Here is a 27804-nt window from a genome sequence, read left to right as displayed (position 1 = left end):
TTGAGGCCTAAGCTGTCTTGCAGTTTTACCCTCCACCCATTCTCTTTTCTGTTAATCTGTTCATCATCAGGTGGCTCCTTAACGTTTATTGTTTGCCAGTTTTATATTCTTTTTTTCCCTTTGAGAGGCAGAGTCTCACTCTGTCGGCCAGGCTGGAGTGCAGTGGCATAATCTCTGCTCACTGCAACCTCCGCCTCCCGGGCTCAAGCAATTCTCCTGCCTCAGCCTCCTGAGTAGCTGGGATTACAGGCATGTGCCACCTCACCTGGCTAATTTTTGTATTTTTAGTAGAAATGGGGTTTCACCATGCTGGCCAGGCTGGTCTCGAACTCCCGACCTCAGGTAATCCATCCGCCTGGGCCTCCCAAAGTGCTGGGATTACAGGTGTGAGCCACTGCGCCCAACCTTTTTTTTTTTTTGAGAGAGTCTCGCTCTATAGCCCAGACTGCTGGAGTGCAGTGGCACGATCTCGGCTCACTGCAGCTTCCACCTCCTGTGTTCAAGCAGTTCTCTTGCCTCAGCCTCCCAAGCAGCTGGGACTAATGGCACGTGCCACCACCCCCGGCTAATTTTTGTATTTTTAGTAGAGACAGGTTTTCACCATTTTGGCCAGGCTGGTCTCGAACTCCTGACTTTATAATCCACCCATCTTGGCCCCCCAAAGTGCTGGGATTACAGGCGTGAACCACTGTGCCTGGCCCCAACTTTCTATTCTTTGATCGCAACTTCTCATCTCTTTCTAGTACTTTCGTTCATGTTAATCCTTCTGTACTTGTCCTGTTACCTCACAGAGACCTCTAATCCCCAGACCTCTGCATTTTCTCCCCATGTATCAGCTTATTCCTGTTGTGACTTTTTTCTCTATCCAGCAGTTAACTCATTTTCTATCACTCAAACCATCTTTGGCCAGTACTCCTAAGCTCCCTTGCTCCCTTCTCCGTCTGCCATACCTGCCTAAAAACCGTAACCTGGAATAATGTAATGTAACTGTCTCTCTGTCTTCTGGGTTTCAATTTTGCTTCTGCCACTTACTAGCAGAGTGGACGTCTCTGTATTGGGGCTGCCCAACACTGGTAAAGAAGATTTCACAACTGCCCAGGTTGGAACCACTATGATTCCATGTTCTCTAACATAAGCTGAGATGTTGTGATACTGGTGATCCTTCAACATGACCTTCTACAGTCTTCTTCCCTGTTTCCTATAACAACTATTTCAGACCTTCCCCAGTCTCCCCAAGACTTCTATCCCAGGTATCTCTGCCCTCCTTCTCCCTCAGCAGGTAACATCATTCCTTTCTCAAAGAGAAAAAAGAAGACGTTAGGTAGGAAGTCCTTCAAGGATGTCTACCTTCCAAGGAGGCCTGCATCTGTGTTACCTTCTGTTTGAGTGGAAGAGGTGTCTTTTCTCTGGTTAGTGGCTAATTCTCCCATGTGAATCCTTTATCTCATCTCTTCCTATTCTTTATGGACTTTCCTCCATGATTTATCTTTTTAGTTGACTATATTTTCTACCTCTTTTTAATTGACTATATTTTCTATCTTTTTAACCGACTATATTTTCTACCTCTCCATCCAGATTGGGTCTTTACCCTAAGTGTAAACATGCTCAGGTATCTCCCTTATTAACTCCAAACCCAAACACGTACCCATCCACCCTCACACATATGCAAAACAGTGCTCCCTCAACACTGCGTCCCTCTGGCTGTGATTCCATTTTCTTCCCTTGATAGCTAAACTTCTTGAAAGAGTAGTTTATCCTCTCCATATCTACTCCCTAGTCTCCTGTTTACTCTTGAATCCATTGACCACTGGCTTCTATCCATTCCATACAACTGAAACTTATCTCACAGTGTCTTCAATGACTTTCCAGTTGCTGAATTCAGGGTATGCTTTTTGGTCAGTATCTTGGCTATTGCTTTGAAGCTGCTAACCATCTCTTCCTGCTGAAAACTCTTTCCTGGTTGGTTTCTACGATACTGTTCTCTTTTGGATTTTCTTTCACTCTTTGTACACCCCTGGCAGTCCCTTTTGTGGGCTTTCTTTCCTTGACTGTCTCTTATAAAGTTTAGTGTTTTATAGGGCTTTGTCTTTGACTTTCATACATACTCCCCCTGGGGAGCCACGCCCATGGTTTTACCTACCACCTATATACTGATACCTCCTGAACTGACCTCTCTGTATCCTCCTCCTAAGCACTATACTTTCATATCCCCTTGCCTTCGGAGTCTTTTTGCTTAAGTATCTCACAGGCAGTTTAAACTCTGAAGGATATCTTTTAGAAATCTTTGAGGCTCACACCAGAAACCAGAAGTCTTCTTTTACTCTTCCCTTTTCCTTACCTCCCATAGATCTCTAATAATAATAGCTACAGTTTATTGTCTACTGTATACTTAAGTTCTACACATGTACTACCACAAATTTCCACAGCAGACTTGGAAATAGGTATCGTTATCCCCATTTAAAAATGTTTGACCAGGCACGGTGGCTCACGCCTGTAATCCCAGCACTTTGGGAGGCCGAGGTGGGTGGATCACGAGGTCCAGAGATTGAGACCATCCTGGCCAACATGGTGAAACCACATCTCTACTAAAAATACAAAAAATTAGTTGGACGTGGTGGTGGGCGCCTATAGTCCCAGCTACTCGGGAGGCTGAGGTAGGAGAATGGCTTGAACCTGGGAGATGGAGGTTGCAGTGAGCCGAGATCTTGCCACAGCATTCCAGCCTCGTGACAGAGTAAGACTCTGTCCCCCCCCCGCCCCCGCCCCCAAAAAGTTTGGCGGGCTGGGCATGGTGGCTCACACCTGTAATCCTAGCTCTTTGGGAGGTCGAGGTGGGCAGATTGCCTGAGCTCAGGAGTTGGGCAACATGGTGAAACCTCATCTCTACTAAAATATGAAAACTTAGCCAGGCGTGGCGGTGTGTGCCTGTAGTCCCAGCTACTTGGGAGGCTGAGGCAGAATTGCTTGAACCTGGGAGGCAGAGGTGGCAGTGAGCCGAGATTGCCCCACTGCATTCCAGCCTGGGCAACAGAGCGAGACTCTGTCTCAAAAAAAAAAAAAAAAGTTTGGCATATACACATATCATATATTTGTTTTTGGATGAACCGATGAGGAAATAGGCTTGGAAAAATTAGAGTACTTTCCTAGGCTCACAACAGCTAGTCAGGACTGAGCTGATTTTAGAATTAGCTTGATCTGGGTTTGAATTCCACATCTACCACTTGCTAGCAAAGTTCCTTTGATGAACTTACTAAAATAGACTGATAACATTTCCTTGAGACCATCCTGGCCAACATGGTGAAACCACATCTCTACTAAAAGTACAGATTTTTGTAAGGATTAAATAATACATGTAAGGATTTATTGTAAGGAATTACAATATTTATTTTATTTATTTATTGTAAGGATTCAATTTATTTAATTTATTGTAAGGATTAAATAATACGTGTAAAGTTCATAGTATAGTGTCTGGCACATTGTAGGTAGGTACTCTATAGATTGTAGCACTATTTTCTTGTGATAGAATCTGTCTTCCAGGTATATACTGATTATTTTTATCTTGTTTTCTCTATTCATCTATATTTTCCTTCACATTGAATATTTTCTCCTCATTTATATATTTAACTACAGTCATGCACTGGCATAACAACGTTATGGTCAACGATGGACCGCATAGATGATGGTGGTCCCATCAGATTATAATGGAGCATATATAGAGACCTGATATATGGCACTTGATACTGGCATTGCAGATCAAGTAGGGGAAATGATTGATAGTGAGTAATGGTGCTGGGAACTTGGTTTTCTATATGAAAAAACAAATAAATACATATGACATATAGGTTTGTGTAAGAACACTCTATGATCTTAGCACAATGATGAAATCACTTAACAACACATTTCTTAGAACATATCCGCATCATTAAGTGTCACACGATGGTATTTGAAATGACCTGCATTTTTATTTCATTTTTGAAGACTCCCTGATCGATACTCTGACTTCAGATTTCCTCTCAGGTTTAAAAATCTTGTTGTGGGCTGGGCGCAGTGGCTTGCACCTGTAATCCCAGTACTTTGGGAGGCCAAGGCGGGTAGATCACAAGGTCAGGAGTTTGAGACCAGCCTGGCTAACATAGTGAAACCCTGTCTCTACTAAAGATACAAAAATAAGCCAGGCATGGTGGCGCATGCATGTAATTCCAGCTACTCAGGAGACTGAGGCAGGAGAATTGCTTGAACCCAGGAGGCGGAGGTTGCAATGAGCCGAGATTGTGCCGTTGCAACTCCAGCCTGGGTGACAGGATGAGACTCTGTCTCCAAAAAAAAAAAAAAAAAAAATCTTATATTACAGCAGCTTTTTTTTTTTTTAAAGGGTTCTTTAGTGCTTATTCAGCAACCAATAGTCTTGTCTTAATTTTTCATGTATTTGGTGCCATGAAGTCATGAATGCCTACTTTAGGTCCCCTATTCTGATTTTCTAATGGACTCTTGCTTGGTGGTTCTTTACCAAGAAAGTTGGCAACTGGTATTGGTAGTGTTTGTCAGACTTTGCAGTGGGAAGTAAATTTCACATTAATGTTGTTAATGAAATACATTAGTAATCATATTAAATGTTTCATAAACTTTTATAAAAATGATCACCTTTTAGGTTTTAAAACCATTTTTGTTACGCCGTATAAAAACTGATGTAGAGAAGAGTCTGCCACCTAAAAAGGAAATAAAGATTTACTTGGGGCTGAGTAAGATGCAACGAGAATGGTGAGCTATTTCATTTCCATTAAAACTTATTTGTATGCAAGAATTTACTAAAAATTAGCTTTGTAGTTGTTCAGTTATGCCGTTAGTTCAAAAATTACATTTTATATTTAAATGGCAAGTTAAGTAGTTCAGATATTCTCAGAGAAAGTTTGTAAGTATTTTATTTAACCTTTTGAAAAGAGTATAGGTTTTGGAGTCTATAGATCTGTGTTTGAATTCCATGCATTACCACTTAATAGATAGTTATGTTGGGCAAGTTACATAGCCTAAATTTCCATTCTGTAAAATGAGGATAATAATACTTGTGAGGATGATGTTAGGATTAAAGGGGGGTAATGTCAGTGGCATACTTGTTAGTTAAAAAGCATTCTTTTAAAGCATTCCTTGGCCAGGTGCAGTGGCTCACATCTGTAATCCCAGCACTTTGGGAGGCCAAGGCAGGAGGATCGTTTGAGCCTAGGAGTTCAAGACTAGACTGGGCAACAAAGTGAGACCCCATCTCTACAAAAAATAAAAAATAAAATTAGCTGAGCATTGTGGCACACACCTGTGTTTCCAGCTACATGAGAGGCTGAGGCAGGAGGATTACTGGAGCCCAGGAAGTCAAGGCTGCAGTGAGCCATGTTTGTGCCACTGCACTCCAGGGTAGGCGACAGAGTGAGACCCTGTCTCAAAAAAAAGCATTCTTGCTTTTTCCTTCAGTGAAAATGGTTATAACCATATTACTAGTGATGATGAAAATGTTGGTGATTGTGGATATTACAAAAATAGAATCTGGAATGGTTAGATAAATGCAATTAAAGCAGGAAATTGACAAGGGAAGTCACAAGGAATCATAAATGGGAAGTGTTAACATAATAGTGCTGCTAATAGGAGCAAAATGTTATGTATATAAATACAGTTAGATCATGTATAAAATATATGATTTCTTTACTACACAAGCCAGTATAGGGTAGAGATTAAGAGTATATTCTTTGGACTCAGACATAAGATCACAGCTTGGTTTTGTCCCTTCTGTGACCCTGAGTAAGTTGTTTAACTTCTCTTAGCTGCCTTAATTTCCATCTGTAAAATGGGGATGATACTAGTAAATACTCAGAATTGTTATGAAGATTTAGTGGCATAATTCATATAAAGCCCTTGACGTGGTACTTGGCACTTGCACTCAGCAAAAGTTGATAATTATTATAATTATATATTATCACTGATCAGGTATCTATCTATCTATCTATCTATCTATCTATCTATCTATCTATCTACACACACACATAAGTCTCTGTTTGTAGGGGTGGAATTGTAGAAAAGAGAATGAAAAATGTTTATAGGATCAGAAAAAAATGACCTGTGAAGACAGGTATAAGAAATTGAAATTGTTTCTAGTTCAAACAAGTAAATGTTGGATGTCAAATTCAGGCACATGCTGTAGTTATTAATAATTAGCAGATAGAATTCTCTAAATAATTATCAACTGATGGCAATTTCTGGTCATGGATAAAGCAGGAGGAAACAGGTTTATAAGCAGCACATAAGTTCACATGTTCAAATATTCATTACTTTGTTGGTTTTGCCCATCAGATTTAATCTCAAATCAAATCTTGTTTATCTTTAAACAGGAATCTAATCTGATGGCCAAAGGAACATTTCTTTATGACATTAACTTTCTAGTAATTGATGAGTAATTACAGTTTAAATTTTTAGGTATACAAAAATCCTGATGAAAGATATTGATGTTTTAAACTCTTCTGGCAAGATGGACAAGATGCGACTCTTAAACATTCTGATGCAGCTTCGAAAGTGTTGTAATCATCCATATCTGTTTGATGGTGCTGAACCTGGTCCACCTTATACCACTGATGAGCATATTGTCAGCAACAGTGGTAAAATGGTAGTTCTGGATAAACTATTAGCCAAACTCAAAGAACAGGGTGAGTAATAAATTTTTAAATTAGCATGGAATAAATTTATATTAATGACTTGTATATAAATAAAATTTTTCCATATTCATTCACTCAGTTATTCAGCAGACATTGTTGAGTACTTACCATTTGCCAGGAATTGTCCTACGGGCTGGGTGTACAAAGATGAATAAGACAACAATCTTTGCCTTGGATAAGCTCACAGTGTAGTGAGGAGGAATAGTTGCAATTCATTGTGATAAGTGCTACGATATGTTGAGAAACTGGGAGTTGGGAAAGTCTTCACAGAGATAACCTTTGAGGAGAGCACTGGAGAATGTGTACGAGTGAACCATAGGGAAAAGGAGAGGAAGGGTTTTCCAGGGCAATGAAACAGAGGTGTGAAATAAGGGAACAGAGAGAGCATATGGTACTTGGGGTAGAGTGGCAGTTGTTGAATCTGGAAAGATGGATGCAACCAAATTATGAAGGGTATTTTAAACCATGTGTTAAGGAGTTAGAACTTTTATTTTGAAGGCAGAGGGAACGTCAGAGAAGATTGGCTGTGAAGAGTGACAATCAGAGTATGTCGCTCTTACATATTAGGAAGAGAACCTTGAAAGCAGTATGGAGGTCTATTGAGAATGAGAGACTAGGAACAGGAGACTAGTTGGGAGGCTATTGCTGTAGTCCAGTGAGAGAGCCTGTGGACCCATCATTCATCCTTAAGAAAAAGTAAAGGCAGTCTTTTAAGTCATTGCAATATGCAATATGTGTGGAGTATTTTTGAAGACCTTAAAAAATGCCTAACTCAACAAATGTATAATTCTATATATAGCATCTCTTGCAGTTGTGTGCGTGTGTGTGTGCACGTGTGTGTATGTGTGTGTGTGTGTTTAGTGGAGTGTTCATGTGCTCTACATTTATGTTGCATATGTTTATTTCGTAGCTTTTAAGTTAGTTTTACACAAGTTGTACAACTCACTTTTTCTTGGCAAAATGTTTTAGGTTCAAGGGTTCTCATTTTCAGCCAGATGACTCGCTTGCTGGATATTTTGGAAGATTATTGCATGTGGCGTGGTTATGAGTATTGTCGACTGGATGGACAAACCCCGCATGAAGAAAGAGAGGTGAGGAAGAGAAAATAAAATAAGACTTCAGAAATCAGAGTTCAATTAAGCAATGTGTATCAACATTAGGTAGTTTTGAACTTTTGCCTTTTCTTTAGGTGGGTGCATTGAATTTCTCATTACCATCTCTTTCTCTCTTCAGTCTTCAATGTGGCTTCCATTCCACTGACTCTTTACAAATCATCTTTTTCAAGGTCTTCAAAGACATCATCACTTATCTAAAGGGCACTACACCATCCCATCCTTATCTTCTCTAACCATGCCTATCTCTGACCTTTTAAATTACTAACAGTTTCTCACCTTACTCTCTGACCTCCAATTTTATGTTATTTTCTTTTCCTGATTTGCCAGCTATAGCAGACCTTTGCCATTTGTGGAGTTTAATAGTTGAGATTTTGCCAGTTTATAAGCAACCCTAAAGACTCATGAAGCATAGTAATTCGTAAAGGGAATGATCTTGGTTCTTATGGAGCTCTTGTAAAAACTAAATGTGACAACATAGGTATAGGTATTTATCATGAATTTAGACCTTGGGACACTAAAAGATTGGCGTGCAGGAATGAGTCACTTAGTGATTAAGCTTATCTAGTATGCAGTATTTTTCTCAAACATGGAAATTCTTGCAGGTCTTTAGATTATTCCTCACAAATGTCATGGGTCTAATGCGTTTAATACCCTTTAAAGCACTTGTTCTTGGAAGGCTTTGCTAATTTATCTTCTGTTTTCTGTGATCCTTCAGAGCTCTGTCTTTGGCTTCTGTTTTAAGTCCATACAGTAAGTCCTCACTTAATGTCGTTGCAAAAAAAAATTAGCCAAACGTGGTGGCACGCCCCTGTAATCCCAGCTACTCAGGAGGCTGAGGCAGGAGAATCACTTGAACCCCAGGAGGTAGAGGTTGCAGTGAGCCAGATCATGCCATTGCACCACTCCAGCCTGGGCGAAATAATGAGACTCTGTCTGAAAAAAAAAAAAAATAGGTTCTTAGAAACTGCGACGTCAAGCAAAACAATGTATGATGAAATCAATTCTATCTTAGGCTAATTGATACGAACAAGATTTAAGTTCTGGCCAGGTGTGTTGACTCATGCCTGTGATACCAACGTTTGGGATTGGGAGGCTGAGGCAGGAGGATTGCTTGAGCCCAGTAAAGACTAGCCTGAGCAACATAGCGAGACCCGGTCTCTACAAAAATAAAATAAAATGAAATTTAAAAAAGCATCAGCCAGGCATGGTGGCATGCACCTGTAGTCCCTGCTACTCGGGAGGCCACGGCAGGAGAATGGCTTGAGCCCCGGAGTTTGAGGCCACAGTGAGATGTGATTGTGCCACTGCACTTCAAACTGTGTGACAGGACAAGACCCCAATTCCTATGGCATATTTCTGGTCACAAAGACATCATCAAACTTCTAAATAAAGACCAAAACACTTACAATATTAAACATGGAAATAAATGTGAGCCATACATACATTTAAGAAAGATGAATAAAAACAAGATAATTATTTACCTGCTTATTCCAGTTCAGGATTATAGTGGTTGGAGCTTCTTCTGGCAGCTCAGGACCCCAGGGAGGAACTAGCCCTGGACAGAATGCCATTCCGTCACAGGGCATGCTCACACACACACACCACTCACACTGGGACCGTGTAGACATGCCAATTTGCTTTTTGTGCACAGCTTTGGGCTGTGGGAGTGCACAGAGAAAACTCATACAGACATGGGGAGCACATGCAAAACCCGTATGGACAGTGGCCCTGGCCAGGAATTGATTTTTTTTTTTTGTCATCAGTTTTATAATGAAACGATGTTACTCGAGGACCTGCTGTACTCATGCTTTGGGTAAAGATCATGATTTTATGGTATAGTGGAAAATGCACTGAACTTGGTTTCAGAAGACCTGAATTTTAGCACCAACTTCACCACTTCGCAGCGTGTGCAAGCCATTTAATTCTCTGAGCCTCAGTACATTTAATTCTGTTATAAGGATAATAATACCTAGGCTTCTTTCTCTGACGATGTTGTTGTGAGGATAAGTGGATATAATAGGTATGAGCACAGTTTTAAGTGACATATTGCAGTACGTACTGCATGTCATGAAATTGCACACAGGGCTTTCTCCCTTACACCTTTAGGGCCCCATCTCAGGCTACAAGGACTCTCTCTTAGCCAGCATCCCTCTCCTTCCGTAGTTGCAACGGGCACTCCGTTCCTTGTGTGCCTCCTTATTGAATCTGGTTCTAGCATACCGTAGTGTTCACAGCAAGCACACAGACCCTTTTCATATTAAAGGTTTTACTGCTACCTCTATGGGGAAACAGTTGCAATAACATTTATACATTTGAGGACATTTCAAGGCTTACACTATTCCCTGTCCTATAGTTTTTTCACTCTCTCTGAGATGGCAACTTGAAGCGTTACTGAGCTTTTGCTGACTTATTGCTGAGGATTGGTTTCCCCAAATCCATACTAAATATAGGCCCTATGGTACCATTCAGGATGATCCTTGTTCCTAGGACAAAGAGAATATCATGGCAGAGCAGTACGTGCTTTCTGACCTCAAATAGCCAATTTGCATTTCTGACTGAGCTCTCTACTGTTTACCCATTTATGTCCAAATTGTTCTGGTTTTTTAAAATTCCAAACAATGTTATCCCCTCAGAGACTCTGAATTTCATGTATTGACTTTAAATATAGCAAAGTCAGAGCTGTTCCTTTTTTCTTGGAAATGCCCTGCTTTCCCATTATGTTGTCCACACCATCATTTCATCTATTTTCCCAATAAGAAGAAGACCACGTTTGATTCCTTACTTTGATTGTGTGCCAGCTGTGAATAAGTAATTCTTTCTCAACAGCTCTCAGATTTTCCCTTTCTCCATTACTGCAGCTAAATTCAGCTAACAAAGCCAGTGGTCATCGTCTGACTCAGTTCCTGTAACCTCTGCTTAATTGGCCTCCTCACTTTTGTAGGGAAAGGAACTAACATTTGTCAAGCAACTACTATAAGCTAGGCAACTTAAAGTTCCAATTGAATTCTCCCAGCAGCCCGGTAAAGTATTGGTATAATTTTCTCCATTTGAAACTGTGTCTCAGAGAGATTAAATACTTGCCCAGAATCACAGATGTAATCAGTGGTGAAGTTGTGATTCATGCCCAAGTTTTTGCTATTTCCTCTACACCAAGGTGCCTCTCACTACACCACGCTGCTTTCTATACTGCCCCCTTTACCTGCTCTGCTGACTGTGATGGTGGAAGTCACCTTCTCTGCCTAAAACTTTGACCATGCCATCTATTTATTTTAAAAAGATTGCCCATACTTTGTGATTGTGCAAGTAATATATGACTGCTGAAGGAAGTTTTGAAATTAAATACAAGTATTTCTGGCCAATCTTTTTAGGTATATGTAATATGTATAAGTAATTGGTATATACTTCATATACTATATGTAAAGTACAGTATCCTGATACTTTTTTCTTGATATTATATTGTACTTTTTAATGTCCATAAAAATAATTGTAAAAGTAATTTTAGGGTAATATTTCACCCTATGGATGTACTGTAAATAATTCATCCCCCTATTGTTGATCATTTAGGTTGTTTCAAAATTTTCACTATTATAAATAATGTTATAGTGAAAGTCCTTATACATAAATCTTTGTGCACATCTCTGATTATTTCCTTAGGATAAATTCCTAGAAGTGGAATTTCTGGGTCAAAGGGTATGAACATTTTTAAGGCTCTTGATGCATATTGCCAAATTGCTTTCCACAAAGGTTGTACCAATTTATACTCCCAGCAGCAATGTATGAGAGTGCCCGTCTCACCGCCCCCTCGTCAACATTGAGTATTATCATTTTTTTAATCTTCAAAAATGTTATTATGTTGTTTTAGTTTGCATTTATTTGATTACTAGCGAGAATGAACATTATTGTTGTGTTTTCTAACCATTTGTATTTGTTCTGTGAATTGTCTGTTCTTTTTTTCTGCTCATTTTTCTACTGGACTGTTTTTCTAATTAATTTGTATGAGATCTTTATATAATAAGAATATTCATATTAATTTTAAGATTCTTTACTGAATACCCCTGGATTGTCGTCCTGATTTTCTTCATTACTTACCTGCTTGTTCCTTGTTACCATACTGATAGAAATCTTCTTACTTTCCCCTTTATCCATTGCCCTCATTCCCATTTGTAAACCATTTTCTCTGTTGGTTGATCTTCTAAACTAATCATTCATAAGCTAATGGAAATGAAGTTGAGCTTTCTGATACTTCATTCCCCAGATATATTTCAGCTCTCAATTAAAATGTTTTCATTATTATTGTTTTTAAATAATGTAAATGAATTATTACTTGCTTAGTTAAATTTGTCTATGTAATTGTTCTGAATTTGTCTCTATTGATGTAAGCTTTTAAAGATTAGGAACTTCATTTATATAATATACTTTCTACAGAAATTCACACAGTACAGTATAAGTATAGACGCTTAAATTTTTTGAAGATGAAAGAATATTATAAAGTATATTTATAAGGAATATTATAAAGTGTGTGAAGATTTTCCATATGTATTTTAAATGATTTTATTTGTTTCTTAAGGACCCTGATAGTCTAATTTTATTTTTCTCTTTTTCTTCTATTCCTCTATCAATTAAAAATAAAGGAAGCAATAGAGGCTTTTAATGCGCCTAATAGTAGCAAATTCATCTTTATGCTAAGTACCAGGGCTGGAGGTCTCGGAATTAACCTGGCAAGTGCTGATGTGGTTATACTATATGATTCAGACTGGAACCCACAGGTTGATCTACAAGCTATGGTTAGTAATCTTTAATGGTGTCAGAAATTTATCATAGCTCTGAATACTATTGCTATTTATACACATAAAGGTCATTTATGATAAAAAGGTAACAATTTTTGAGAGATTTTGTAGAAGTTACAGTCGATTATCCTGGAAAACACAGTTGCTATGCTAATTGCAAAGACAAAAGAAATGAAAGCAAACAACAAACACACCCCAGATCCAACTATAGCATTTTTTTGTTGATTTTGGTTTTTATCATGAAATAGAAATATCAGTTTTTTCCCATTCCTACAGATTGAAGAGGGCACATACATTTGTTTTAATGAAAAGGATTAAAAAACAATCTCTTGTTATTATTCTGCTTAACAACTAAATATATTAAAATCCTTAGTAGTGAAATTAGGAGAGGTAGGATTTTAACTTTCATAAAAAAAATTTTGGGAGAGAAGGCAAAAAGGCAAGAAAGGAATATATTCCAGAAAAACACTTGCTACTTAATAATGATACCATGCAAAAGCTATTCTACACTTAAAATTTTTTTAGGGAGCAATTTCTCTGACCTTTCATCATGACACTACAGGTAACCCCTTTGATATTTTGGTGTCATTTATTCAACTAGAGCTACAGCTTCTCTCAATTTGACTCACATTTTCATATAAAGAAATATAATTTAGAAGTAAAAAGATACAAAATAACTTCTTAGGATTTTGAATATATAGCTATGGGATAATTGTCTTTTTGGGGGCAATGAAAAGTCATATGCCAGTGAGGTATAACTTAGAAGGCTTTCCTTTTATAATAGAGAATTGAAAGGGATTGACCACTGGGGACATTCCAAAATCAATATGCTTTGGCGTAATTATTACATTACAATGGTATTGAACTACCTGTTTGATATGACTAACTAGGAGTAAGCCCCAGTAAGTTACAGTGTTACTGAACTGGAAAATTTAATAGTGATAGCACTTCATTTCTGTAGAAGTCTTAGTGTACGTCCAATCTTTCAGGATTTGTTGGTTCAGGTTTAATGTGAATATGTGTAGGGTATTGCATTCTGTTTTAAAAATGTGCTGTGTTGAAACTTTGTTACTAGGCTCTAGTGTTTTTATATGTAGTACAAGGCCTGTTTTGAACTTAAATTTTTTTTTCTCTACTACCCTCCTCCCTTTACCTGTTTGCTCTAGTACCTTCTGTGTTTTAAAAATACTCTCCCTAGATGGTTTTATACCACTAGAAGTTTGCCACTTGTCACCTGTACCAACTATAAACCATAGAACCAATTCTAGACTACTGAATAGTAAGGATATTAATATCTCATTAATTTTTATAGCTCTACTGCATATCCCTCAGTAAGCAGAAAGAAGTGCCTGATGATGAGATAAAGCAGACTTTTGCCACCATAGCAACCCTTACTAACTACTTAATAAAATTCCTTACTAGTTTGGAAGATGTTTATATTTAGTGGCTTAAAGTTACTTAGTAACTCAATCCAGAAACTTTTGGCTCCCTCTTTTACTCATCTTACAGGTGCTTTGCCCTTTGTCCTGGAAGTTTCCCATTAATGGTACAATATAATATTTGCAGAGTTCTTTGTTCCCAGTGGTCTTTAGATATTGTCAATATTCATCATGCTCTTTTCCAAAGTGTCAGATCAGGAGATAAAGAACTAATTTTATTTTTAGAATTTTACAGCATATGATGGCTATACTCTAAATTTTATCCAGAATATCCAATATCTTATATTAGGACTCTTTTTACTAGGATCGAGCACATCGTATTGGTCAGAAGAAGCCAGTACGTGTATTCCGTCTCATCACTGACAACACTGTTGAAGAGAGGATTGTAGAGAGAGCTGAGATAAAGCTGAGACTTGATTCAATTGTTATACAACAAGGTATTTATACATAGAAACTTAATTAGGTGTTTTTTGTAAAACACATGTAGTTTTCTTCAAAGGAGATTACTTTTAATAAAAGTTGATTAAAATTTGAAAACTTAGAGGAAAAATTGAAACATCACTGTGTATCCCATGAGTCTGTACAATTGTTATGTATCACCTAAAAATAAAAGGAAAAAATTTAAAAATGCTAATTGAGGCCGGGTAAGGTGGGTCATGCCTGTAATTCCAGCACTTTGGGAGGCCGAGGCTGGCAGATCACCTGAGATCAGGAGTTTGAGACCAGCCTGGCCAACATGGTGAAACCCTGTCTCTACTAAAAATACAAAAAATTAGCCAGGTGTGGTGGCGTGCGCCAGTAGTCCCAGCTACTCAGGAGACTGAGGCAGGAGAATTGCTTGAACCTGGGAGGTGGAGGTTGCAGTGAGCTGAGATCCCGCCACTGCACTCCACCTTGGGCGACAGAGCAAGACTCTGTCTCAAAACAAACAAACAAACAAAAAATGCTAATTGAAATCTTCTGAATTGAAACCCTAGCATTTAATATATGGAGTAGTTGAACATTACTAACTTATTCTTGAATGTCAGTAGCATGCTTGTTGAAGTACCTGAGATTATTTAGCAGATAAAATGGCTACTTTTAATTTTTTGAAAACACATTAGAGGGTACCTTTTCATATAGAGAAGTTTGATCTGAAAACAAAGTTTGAACATGAAAAAAAGTTTCTGTCCTTCTGGGTTTTAACTGAGTTTTACAGAAGGGAATTCATATAGAAATAGAAAGTATGTTAGAAGAAAAACTTGTAGGGTTGTTCATTAAACAAATAACCTTAACGCTCACTAATTTTTTGTTCTTTTAAAGCTTTATGGATGGCTAAACGTGGTAATGTCTGATTAGAATGATTATGCCTTCTTTGGAATATAATTGATTGAATATGTACAATTTCAATTTTTATCATTAGGAAGACTCATTGACCAACAGTCTAACAAGCTGGCGAAAGAGGAAATGTTACAAATGATACGGCATGGAGCCACCCATGTTTTTGCTTCTAAAGAGAGTGAGTTGACAGATGAAGACATCACAACAATTCTGGAAAGAGGGGAAAAGAAGGTTAGTTAAAATAGCATTTTATTTTCATGCTGGATTGTTTTAATATCAGCATACTTCAGCATGCTTATATTTTCATTGTACATGTTTGTCTACATTATCTACATGTTTCAGATAACTCATATTGTCTCCAACAACTTGTAGATCTATTTCCAGGGGTAGATTAAGGCTTAAAAACTTTTTTTTTGGTGAGAAAGACTAAGAAGCAGGGTTTAAAATTGAGTGACCTTATATCTAATGCTTTATTGAAAATACTATACCTAAAAGCCAAGTAAATTTTGTGTTTAATCACATGTATAAGGAATACATTTTTTTTTTTTATTAGAGACAAGGTTTTGCTCTGTCACCCAGGCTGGAGTGCAGTGGTGCAATCATAACTCACTGTAGCCTCTACCTCCTGGGCTCACGTGATCCTCCCACCTCAGCCTCCAGAGTAGCTGGGACCACAGGCATGTACCAACATGCACATCCTGTTAATTTTCTTTTTTAGAGACAGGGTCTTGCTTTGTTACCCAGGCTGATCTTGAACCTCTGGCCCCAAGTGAGCCTCCCATCTGCCTCTCAAAGCACTGAGATTATAGGCATGAGCCATCATGCCTGACCAGGACTATATTTTTATTTTATATATATATATTTTGCCGTGGACTAGAAATCATCTACTGATACATTGGTTAATTGAAAATCTTTTATAAAACATTTCATGAAATACTAAATCACTATTTGTTAAAGCATAATAAGTTGTTTCAGAATACTGTAATTTTGTGTTTAATTCACTTTCCCCTCTCCACACATTATGGATAATTTTAAACATAATTAGACAGAGAAGTATAATGAGCCCCGAAGTACTTATCACCTGTTTCTAACAACCATCAACCAGTCCCGTTCTGCTTATATGCCCCATTATCTTTTCCCCTCCTTGGATTATTTTGAAGCAAATCTCAGACATACTTCAGCTGTAAATAATTCACTGTGTATTTCTAAAATAGAAGGACTCTTTAAAGATAGTCATTATAACATTGTCTCACCTGAAAAACCCCAATACTTCTTTTTTTTTTGTTTGTTTGAGACAGCGTCTCACTCTGTCGCCCAGGCTGGAGTGCAGTGGCTGGATCTCGGCTCACTGCAAGCTCCGCCTCCCGGGTTTACGCCATCCTCCTGCCTCAGCCTCCCGAGTAGCTGGGACTACAGGCGCCCACCACCTCGCCCGGCTAGTTTTTTTGTATTTTTTAGTAGAGACGGGGTTTCACCGTGTCAGCCAGGATGGTCTCGATCTCCTGACCTGGTGATTCGCCCGTCTTGGCCTCCCAAAGTGCTGGGATTACAGTCTTGAGCCACCGCACCTGGCCAACCCCAATAATTCTTTAATAACACCAAATATCCAGTTAGTATTCAAATTTACAATTGTTTCATAAATATTTATACTTAAAAAGTTTTCTTTTTGTTTTTAAATCAGAATGCAAATCAGAATACAAATTGCCATTGGTTGAGATTTCATTCCTATCTTTTAAAATCTATAGGCCCCTTCTCCTGCCATATATTGTATTCTTTGTAATTTATTTGGTGAAAAGACTAGGTTGTTTGCCTTTTGACTTAATCACAGTGTGGATTTTGCTGATTTCATCTCCATGGTGTATTTTACTATGTTTGTTACATATTTTGTAAACTGGTTGAATTTGCTTTTCAGAAGAATTTTGTAGTTCAGGTAATAACCTGCATTTTGAATAATCTTGTGTTAATATGTTTCATATTGGTATGCAAAATGTGTTATTTTAGTCCATCTTTGTCTTTCGCTTAGCTTTAGCTATTTGTCCCATTTAAATTATGCAAGAGCGATTATGATGTGGCTACAACTTCACTGATAAAAGATTTTAAAGAAAGCCTAAGTGAGAGTACTTAGGAAGCACCATTTAAATATTTGAAATACTTGGGCAAGTAAAATTTACACTTCAGGTTTGATGTTAGCATTGCATTCATACCTTGTAAATTAGCAGACTGGATATTTCATGTCAAAACCTGACTATTAAAAAGGTAGAGATTCCACAGACTTTTACAAGTAATTCAGTGATTATTTTCTCATTTCAATGTATTCATCTTTAGACTGCAGAGATGAATGAGCGCCTGCAAAAAATGGGAGAGTCTTCTCTAAGAAATTTTAGAATGGACATCGAACAAAGTTTATACAAGTTTGAAGGAGAAGATTATAGAGAAAAACAGAAGGTAACTTTTTACTCTCAACCATTAGAACCTCAAATGAGCATTTCTCCCCATAACAATTACAAAATAACACTGGCATTTACCTATTATAATACCCTGCTCTAGAGTGAAATTTGATATAGGTCTAGAGATCTCATGCAAGGTGTATCTTTCATATATTTTACTGGTTTATCGTCATCATCATCATCATCATTTTTGCTGTTGCTGCTGCTGCTGCTACAACTACTACTGCTAGTACTACTTTTGTTATTGAGAAGCAGAGTAGGATTGAGGTTGAATTCCTGAATTCTGGAGCTGAAATCTCAACTTTTGTCACTAATTAAGTGACTGTGAGTATTCTCAGTTTTCTCACTTATCAAATGGAGGTTATAATAGTTACATCATAGAGGGATTCTGATGATGAAATGAGTTAATACTCATAAAGTTATTAGAATAGTGCCTGGCACTTAATGTTAACTATATGAATAATAATATTAGTAACATTTAGTTACTTAAATGCAGAAGGACTTTGTTACATGTGGTCTGTTGAAGAAACGGGGGTTTTATCTATCTTGTTTTTTAAACTGAAATTAAGGCTGGATTTTTAAAACTTTTTAAATTACTTTAGACTTACAGAATAGTTGTAAAAATAGTACAGAGCTAACCTATATCCTTCACTCAGCTTCCCCTAATATTAACAGTTTACATGTTAGTATAATGATCACAACCGGGAAATTAACACCAGTTTTTCTCCTAATGTCCTTTCCTGTGCCAGGAAAAGGATATTAGTTAATTATCTAATTAACTGGTGTTAGATTCCAGGGGATCTAATCTAGTATCCCACATTGCATTTCTTTAAAAATAGACTTTATTATTTTTTCCTTTTATTTTTAGTTGACACATGTTAATTGTACATATTTATGGGATGCAGAGTGATATTTTGTTACATATATACGATGTGTAATGATCAAATCAGGGTAATTGGTATATCTACTGTCTTAGCACATTTGTGTTGCTGTAAAAGGATACCTGAGGCTCATGGTTCTACAGGCTGTAAGAGAAGCATGGCATCAGCATCGGCTTCTGGTGAGGGGCTCAGCCTGCTTTCGCTTATGGAAGAAGGCAAAGGAGAGCCGGCGTATGTAAAGACCACATGGTCGAGACAGAGAGAGAGACAGTGCCGGAGAGAAGAGGGAAATGCTAGGCTCTTTGTCAGGAGCTAATAGAGTGAGAGAACTCGCTCATTACCTCGAGGACTACACCAAGCCCTTCATGAGAGATCTGCCCCCGTGACCCAAACACTTCCTATTGGGCCCCACCTCCAACACTGGGGATAAAATTTCCATGTGAGATTTAGGGGACAAACATATCCAAACTATAGCATTCTGCCCCTGTCCTCCCAAATCTCATGTCCTTCCCACATTGCAAATTATAATCATTCCATCCCAATGGTCCTCAAAAGTCTTAGCTTGTTCCAGCATCAGCTAAAAAGTCCAAAGTCTCATCTCAGTCCCAACACATGTTTCTTACAGCTGTGAGCCTGTAAAACGAAAAGCGAGATATTTATTTCTAAGATACAATGGTTATATAGGCATTGGGTAAACATTTCCATTCTGAAAGAGAGAACCAAGCCCCATGCAAGTCCAAAACTCAGCAGGGTAGACATTAAATCTGAAAGCTCCAAAATGATCTCCCTTGACTCTGTGTCCCACATCCTGGGCACACTAGTGTGAGAGATGGGGTCCTGAGCACTTGGGCAGCCCTGCCTCCAGGGCTTTGCTGGGTACAGCCCATGTGGCTGCTCTCATGAATTGGAGTATGGTGTCTGCAGCTTTTCCAGATAGGAATTGCTCGATGCTGGTGGCTCTATAATTCTAGGGTCCCTGTAACACCCCCAATTCCACTAGGCAGTGCCCTTGTTGGGGACTTTCCGTAGGAGTTCGAACCTCACATTTCCACTCAGCATTGCCTTAGTAGAGTCGCTCCACAGGGCAGCGCCCCTGTAACAGGCTTCTGCCTGGAAATCCAGGCTTTCTAATACATCCTCTGCCATTTTTTCCTCTGTAATTGATACATACCTTGTGGGGAGATCTTTCTCAAACTCTTACTCACTGATTTTAGCATGTATTGGTGGAGCTTGGCTGCAGTAGTTATTGTGGTGTTTCCCCCCTAATGGTAATTTTGTTTTTTCTTCATTTCACCTATATGTATTTATTAATTGATATTTTTCTGTGTGGAAGATCTACCCCTTCTCCCCAATTTATTTGTATCTTCAGTTATTTATTTATATCAGTATGGACTCATGGATGTTTTGAGTTACAATCCAGTTCTATCTTTACATATTTTGTTGCTCAAATTGCTCCATAAAGCTGTTATATTTTTGAACTGATGGAAATGAATTTTCTTAAAATAAAAAAGCTCATTCTTAGGTACTTATTTTACTGAAAAATGAGAAGAACCATTTTGGTTTTGCATTTTAGCTAGTATGCTGATAATGCTTTGTTTCTGTTATTGCTTCTGATAGCTTTTAGTTTCTTGACTTGTATTTGTTAGATTGTCCTATCTCTAATCTTCACTTAGACTGCTTATATTTTATCCTGCTGAGATGGAGGTGATGGCCTATCTGCACAGGGTGGAAATTGCCTTTCCTAATATGCTTTTGAGATCTCATTATGTGATATAAATTTTATTAATTTTACAATTATTCCTACAGACTTATGGGTACTAGGAGTGTTTTATAAAGTGGAAAAATTTTAAACAATGAAGTCTAAATACCAGTGGAGCTTCTTATCCGCATTTTTAGAGAAAAGTTAGTAAAATTCTTGTCTATCTCTAACTGGTTTCCGTGTGCTTCTAATTTTAGCAAAGTAATGATGCATAGATAAAGAGAATTTTAATAACTATGATGACTTGTATTTTTATAATTAAATGTCTGACAGTAACAGTGATGTCCAGAATCACATTTTTTCTGAATATTCTAAGCTGAGATTATATTTTATTTCTGCCTCTGTATTTTCTAGATAGGTTCTTAAAATAGGTTTAAATTATCTCTTGAGGAGAAGTGAAAACTTAAAAGAATATCATTTATAAATCATGGAAATTATACATTGAGGTAGATTTTCATATATGGTATGTTGAATCAGTTGCATTACTTTTACAACCATACCTGGTAAATTAAGTCATGATGGCTGTGATCCTGAATAAATTAACCCAGATAAGTTAGCATTAATGTACTCTTATGTGAAATAAACTAACTCAGTATGATTTATTATTTTTTTGAAAGTTGAGGAATTGGCCTTTAATGTTTGTTTCAAATTTGAATGCCTAGACCATCAAACAAGTATAGGTTAAATAGCTAAATACATCACTTGTAGAATGTAAGTTTAAACTATTATTAATTTAGTTTTACTAAATTAATAATCGAGACCATGGTGAAACCCCGTCTCTACTAAAAATACAAAAAATTAGCAGAGCATGGTGGCGGGTGCCTGTAGTCCCCGCTACTCGGGAGGCTGAGGCAGGAGAATGGTGTGAACCTGGGAGACGGAGTTTGCAGTGAGCTGAGATCGCTCCACTGCACTCCAGCCTGGGTGACAGAGTGAGACTCCGTCTCAAAAAAAAAAAAAAAAAGTATATATATATATATAGAGAGAGAGAGAGAGAGAGAGGTTATTTATAAAATATCTCTTTCAATACAGTCACTTCACATTAATCCATCTGAAAGAAAAGCGAAATTTGTTTCATTGCTGTGGGAATTTCTAATTTTACTTAATAATCTCATTACAATATCGATATCTCATAGGCTCTTAGATGGTCATTTATGCTGTTTCTTGTAATTAAGAAATCTCATCTTTAGCATCTAAGACAGATATGCAGCCTCTGAACACTGCAGTGTTGGGAATCTTACCCCTCTCAGGGCAGTTTGTTTCACTGTTTCATATTCTCTGGTTCTCAGAAAACTTTTTATTTGAGTTACAAGTTCCTTGATGAAAGAAATTATTTTATTCATCTGTATATCCCTGACACTGACTTGCATACAGTGCAGTAGGTACTTAATTAATAGTTAAGTTATATTGAGTAGCCATTTACTTTCTCTAACTTTCCACATTGGTTTTAATCTTACGGATCAACAAAGAACTATGTTCTTTTCTATTTGATAGACTTTCACATATGCAAATGTCACCATTGTGTCTGTCTTTAGCCATTACTTCTCTAGGCACTGTGAGAATTTGTAAATCTCTAACCACCCTGGTCATCTTGGTTTATTATCCACTCTTAAAATATGATGCCACGGTTGGAATTCAGCCCTTATATTAGATCAAGTAGAGTGAGACAACTAATGGTGGATTAATGCCCCTTTTTATGTAAAGACTCTAGGCTAAGGATTGAAATAAAGAAAAATATGGATTGGGAAGCCATTTCTCAGACTCCAGAACATTGTAGTGTCAGTTTTGTCTGTTGACTGTTAAATTATATTTTCTAGCTGATAATAGGGTAAAATTGGTAATGCTGCCAAATCATGGTTCATGCTACTTTGGATGTTTAATAATATCTTGTATTTAACTCTTGGCAGTTTACTTAATGCTTTCACATATATGATCATATGTAATCCTTAAGGTAGGTATTATTATTCTCATTTTGCAGATGGAAAAACATAATTTCCCCAAAGTTATATGACTAGTGAAGTAGCAGAATCTAGGTCTTTCTGTTTCCACCAACTTTTCCAACTCTGCCATACCTACGTTTCCAGAAGGTCTCATTTGAACGTTTCTCTTTATTTGAAGGGATATATGCTTGTCATGTTGATATTTATTGTTTACCCCTTTCATCTGTTTCTAATTCATACACTTAACTACAGTTACCATAGTCGATGTTACTCTTCCTTCTATATTAGCTACCTTTATTTCATTTGACAAAACAAAACAAAAAAACAAGCAGATTGTACAGATTCTTCTCAATCACCAAGGAAGAACTAATTTTTAAACATACTTTCAAATAAAAATAAAGAAAACTGTCTTTGCATCTAAACTTGGTGTACCACTATGTTTTGGAACTTTGGAGGTAAATTGTGATTTATAAGGCAAGTTTTGATTCTTCCTGGTGGCTTTTGCTTTCTTATGTTTCTGCAGCCTTGATGTACTTGATTTTGTTAAAACTGTTTGGAGTCATTAAACCCCTTGTTGTTGTTTGTTGTGTATAGCTTGGCATGGTGGAATGGATTGAACCTCCTAAACGAGAACGCAAAGCAAACTACGCAGTGGATGCCTACTTTAGAGAGGCTTTGCGTGTCAGCGAGCCAAAGATTCCAAAGGTAAAACTGTACAAGGCCAGTTTTTATGTCCTAAAGTAGATTTCTCTTGCAACATGATCTATGGGTCAGGTTTACTTATATCATTGCCAAATCATAGTCTCTAAAATATAACAGTGCAAAAAAGTATTTGATTTGGCCCAGCCATATAAATAGATTTTATTGTATTTATTGTTCCATATATAACAGAAATAGCAAAAGATAAGTAAGTTTACTTCCTGTACTGAAAAGAACTATATATAATATATTTTCCTCTCATAGGCTCCACGGCCTCCAAAACAGCCAAATGTTCAGGATTTTCAATTTTTCCCACCACGCTTATTTGAGCTCCTGGAAAAGGAAATTCTTTATTATCGGAAGACGATAGGCTATAAGGTATTTTTTCCATTTTTTAGATTAATTTAATATAATATTTAAAAATAATTTAATCTGTTAATCTAGACTAGAAGGTGTTGCATTTTGAGAGACTGTAACAGTAAATCACAACAGTGATGCTTTTAAAACCAAAGAGGAAGTTTAACTAGATGTAAAACATCTAACTACTCAATCACCAGTACAGTCATCACTAAATGAGATTAATGAAGGATTATGCAATATTTCAAAATAGTAATAACAACATATTATTTTTATAATGCCAGTCTTTGAATAGTTAAAGAATATGTAGAGAGAACAATAGGTATGCATTTAAAAGCAAATATTAATATATGATAGGAAATTTTTGATCATTTCCTTAATAGGTCCAAGAAATAGTATTTCTGTCTTTATTGCTTATAGGTTGCTGAAAGCCTTGCTGGTGGGTAGTAGATTGTAGTCACTTAGGTGTTAAAGATAATGATAAACTTGATAGTGAATTATACAATTTTAAAATGATCTTTTGGTATTTGGAATTCTTATTTATATAGGTAGATAGAATCCTAGTTTTCATGAGTGAAATTTAATATTTGTCACACTAAATCTGTCGTATTGAGAGAGAAAGCATACCAGGTAATTTCTGTATGTTGAAACTGACTTCCTAGTGAATGGAGAGAGATGACTAAAGGTATAATAATGACTAATATTAAAAAATTATAAAATATTGGCTGGGCGCAGTGGCTCATGCCTGTAATCCCAGCACTTTGGGAGGTTGAGGCAGGAGGATCACTTGAGGTCAGGAGTATGAGACCAGCCTTGCCAACATGGCAAAACCCTGTGTCTACTAAAAATACAAAAATTAGCTGGGTGTGGTGGCAGGTGCCTGTAATCCCAGCTACTCGGGAGGCTGAGGCAGGAGAATCGCTTGAACCTGGGAGGTGAAGGTTGCAGTGAGCTGAGATCGCGCCACTGCACTCCAGTCTGGGTGACAGAGGGAGACTCCATCTCAAAAATAAAATAAAATGAAATAAATAAAATATTAACACAATTTTAATTTTATGAAGTGTTCTGTTTTATGAATTAACAGCTGTGTTTTAAATTTTATTTTGTAAACCTTTATCACAACTGGAACTGTGACCCATTATTTTAATTAGTAGCTGGAATGTGCCTAGAAAAGCTCCATGTATATAAGATACTTATATCTTAACTCATTTATATTTTGGAACCAGAATAGATCTTTAGGGTGAACATTCACATAAGACATAATACTAGTTTCAAAGAAAGTGAAAACAGTGATACACCAGAAGAAACAGGTAAGTTATAGGTTCAAATGCAAAATAAAAATAGGAAAATTAATAATTATTAACAATTATTATTTAATAATGAAGTAGTTACTTTATGAGGTAAACAAATACATATCTCATTAAGGTTTATAATAATTTTAGGTTTAGAATATTATTTTCTGCCGGGTGCGGTGGCTCACGCCTGTAATCCCAGCACTTTGGGAGGCCGAGGCGGGCGGATCACAAGGTCAGGAGATCGAGACCACGGTGAAACCCCGTCTCTACTAAAAATACAAAAAATGAGCCGGGCGCAGTGGCGGGCGCCTGTAGTCCCAGCTACTCGGGAGGCTGGGGCAGGAGAATGGTGTGAACCCAGGAGGCGGAGCTTGCAGTGAGCCAGGATCGCGCCACTGCACTCCAGCTTGGGCGACAGAGCGAGACTCCGTCTCAAAAAAAAAAAAAAAAAAAAAGAGTATTATTTTCTGTTACTTTCATTAACTGTTATTAGTGAGACTTGAAAGGAGAATTAATTGAAATGTTAGACCTCAGTAATAAATCAAATATTTGCATAGAACATTTTATAAGTTACAAAGTGCTTTAACACATACTGAGGTTGTTGATTCCTAACAACCTCATGAAGTAGGTGTTATTATCATCACTATTTAATAGGTGAGGAAACTGAAGTTCAGAGAGGTTAAAGGACCTTGTTCAAGATCGTGGAGCTAACAGGGTTGCCATGGGTCCTGGTCTCACAACCAGTTTCTCAGTATTCAGATGTTCTGTTCATTCTACTCAGACATTCTGGGCTCTTTCTGCATGTGATGAAACCCTGTTTCTTTCTGCAGTCCTAAATAAGGACTGTGTTTACAATGGTGTGGCATGACATTTGGGAGTTAGGCCAAGTGGTAGTTGAGTAGCAACAATTAAAAAAATCATCTCTGATATAACTTTAATGCTCCTTCTTTGGAGATACTGAAATTTTGTTCCCCATGATAATTTACAGTGCCCACCACATTCTGGCCATGGGTCTGGTTTGAATATAAACAGTACCTTTCATTACAGGCAGTTTGTGGTTAGGGATGAAGTCTTACAGTGACTCTTTGGGTGGTGGCCAGCTGTAAGGAGATGGAGAAGAGAGGAAATCTCAGAAGATGGAGGAATGAAGGGACAGCTATTAAGGGTGGTAGAAAGGAAGGGGAAGAGGAGGGGGAAGTGTAAGTATTATAGAGGAAAGGGATGAATAGGGAGAGGGGAGATAGATGGCATGGAATTTGTGCTATTGCACCTTATTGTTTGCTCTTCCTCGTTTCCCTGAAAGAAGCAAGAGGAGAGGGAAAAAGAGTAAAAAGAGGACCTTTTTACAGAGTTTAATACCTATTTATTGAGCACTCCTCTGTGCCAGGTACTGGGCCAAGCACTTGGGTTAAAGCAGTGAATAAGACAGTCTTTCACCTCATGGAGCTTACATTCTAATAGAGGAGATAGGCATTAGATACTACAGTATAATAGTGGTGGCATTTGTGTGGTTCTGTGCTTACAAGTGATGCTAATGAAGGGAATATAACATGGGTATCTCATGTGGACTGGGAGATCAGGGAAGCGTTCCCTAAGGAAGTGTCATTTAAGCTGAGTTTCCAGAGATGTGAATAAGCTAAGTGAAGTGTGGGATAGAAAAGCTGAGGCAGGTAGCACCTCATATGCAAAGATCTTGAGGTGGGAAGGAGGATGGCTCCTTCTGGGAGCTCTAAGAAAGCCAGTGTCGTTAGGAACTGTTAAGAAAGAGGGTGACTTGAGATGAGGCTGCTGAGTGGGTAGAGTCAAATCATATGGAGGGCTTTGTAGGTCATATTAATGAGGTTGAACTTTAGCTTTAGAGTAAAGGAAACCCACTGAGATGTTTTTAAGGCAGGGAAGTGGGTGGGCGGGTGGTAAAGTAATACTAATAGCAGATACTTAGTCCTTACATGTGTTACTTATTGTTCCAAGTTATTTATAAATGTTAGCTCATTATCCTTCTAACAGCCCTTGAACTACATCCTTATTTTACAGATGAGGAAACTGAAGCATAGAAAGGTTGAGTCATTTGCCCTGAATAATTTTCTCAAGGTCATATAACTTATAAATGGTAAATTATGATCAGATTTACATTTTTTTTTTTTTTTGAGACGGAGTCTGGCTCTGTCACCAGGCTGGAGTGCAGTGGCACAATCTTGGCTCATTGCAACCTCTGCCTCCCGGGTTCAAGGGAATCTCCTGCCTCAGCCTCCCCAGTAGCTGGGACTACAGGCACATGCCACCATGTCCAGCTAATTTTTGTATTTTTAGTAGAAATGGGGTTTCACTGTGTTGGCCAGGATGGTCTCGATTTCTTGATGTCTTGATCTGCCCGCCTCGGCCTCCCAAAGTGCTGGGATTACAGGTGTGAGCCTCCGCGCCTGGTCCAGATTTACATTTTTAAAAGATCACTTTGACTGCGATGCAGAGAATGGCAGGTTTATCCAAGGAAACCAGCCAGGAGGCTGTTGAAGTATCAGAATGAGAAGATGGTGGCGACTTGGACTGCGGTGGTGGTGGTGGAAGGAGAACCAGTCCCCTACTCCTCTACTCCTAGCCTTGTGCTCTCTTCAGCCACATCCTAGATTGCTTCCGTATTGTCTTAAGACTTGCCTTGATCCTCCCTATACATGCTTAGCTGAGGATTTACGAGACAAATAAGAATACCTTCTGGATATTGGTTCTTTCTGGACCTTGTCTCTTCCATTCTTTACTAGGAACTGTGGACCTGAGCTAAGGTGGGTTCTTTAATTGGGTGGTTTTTTGTTTGAGTTCAGAGAATAGACAGATTAGCAGGCATGTTAATCATCTTAAAAAGCTCCCTTTTAAGGATGATGTGATATGTAACCATTAGACATATCTTCTCAAGGCATAGCTAGCATTGCTTTATTTCCCCCTCATACCTTCAGAAAACTCATCAGGGCCACAAAGTGAATGGAACACTAGTTTATCCTCAAATGAACAAAACAAAACTGCTTTAGTGGAGTTACCTGGTATTCTGTATACACAGATTCTCAAAAAGGGACTCTTTCCC

General features: G+C 37.8%; 1 protein-coding gene across 8 annotated transcripts in view; it reads left to right on the top strand.

Annotated features, from left to right (window-relative positions):
* SMARCA1 (SNF2 related chromatin remodeling ATPase 1) overlaps window positions 1-27804 on the top strand; it is a 76539-nt gene that overhangs the window by 19318 nt on the left and 29417 nt on the right. For 4 of the 8 annotated variants that reach the window (XM_005594531.5, XM_005594536.5, XM_005594535.5 and 1 more), the window contains exons 10-19: window positions 4649-4758; window positions 6457-6683; window positions 7662-7783; window positions 11462-11497; window positions 12439-12591; window positions 14338-14470; window positions 15436-15584; window positions 17679-17798; window positions 22975-23085; window positions 23344-23457. In XM_005594531.5, coding sequence (XP_005594588.1) covers window positions 4649-4758; window positions 6457-6683; window positions 7662-7783; window positions 11462-11497; window positions 12439-12591; window positions 14338-14470; window positions 15436-15584; window positions 17679-17798; window positions 22975-23085; window positions 23344-23457 — 1275 coding nt within the window. The remainder of the gene's footprint in view (window positions 1-4648; window positions 4759-6456; window positions 6684-7661; window positions 7784-11461; window positions 11498-12438; window positions 12592-14337; window positions 14471-15435; window positions 15585-17678; window positions 17799-22974; window positions 23086-23343; window positions 23458-27804) is intronic. The other 4 variants (XM_005594532.5, XM_045383807.3, XM_065538390.2 and 1 more) reach the window with 1 other exon arrangement.

The sequence above is a fragment of the Macaca fascicularis genome, chromosome X, assembly GCF_037993035.2.
Source record: "Macaca fascicularis isolate 582-1 chromosome X, T2T-MFA8v1.1".
In the NCBI taxonomy this organism is placed as follows: Eukaryota; Metazoa; Chordata; class Mammalia; order Primates; family Cercopithecidae; genus Macaca; species Macaca fascicularis.
This window is presented reverse-complemented; position numbering and strand designations above follow the sequence as displayed.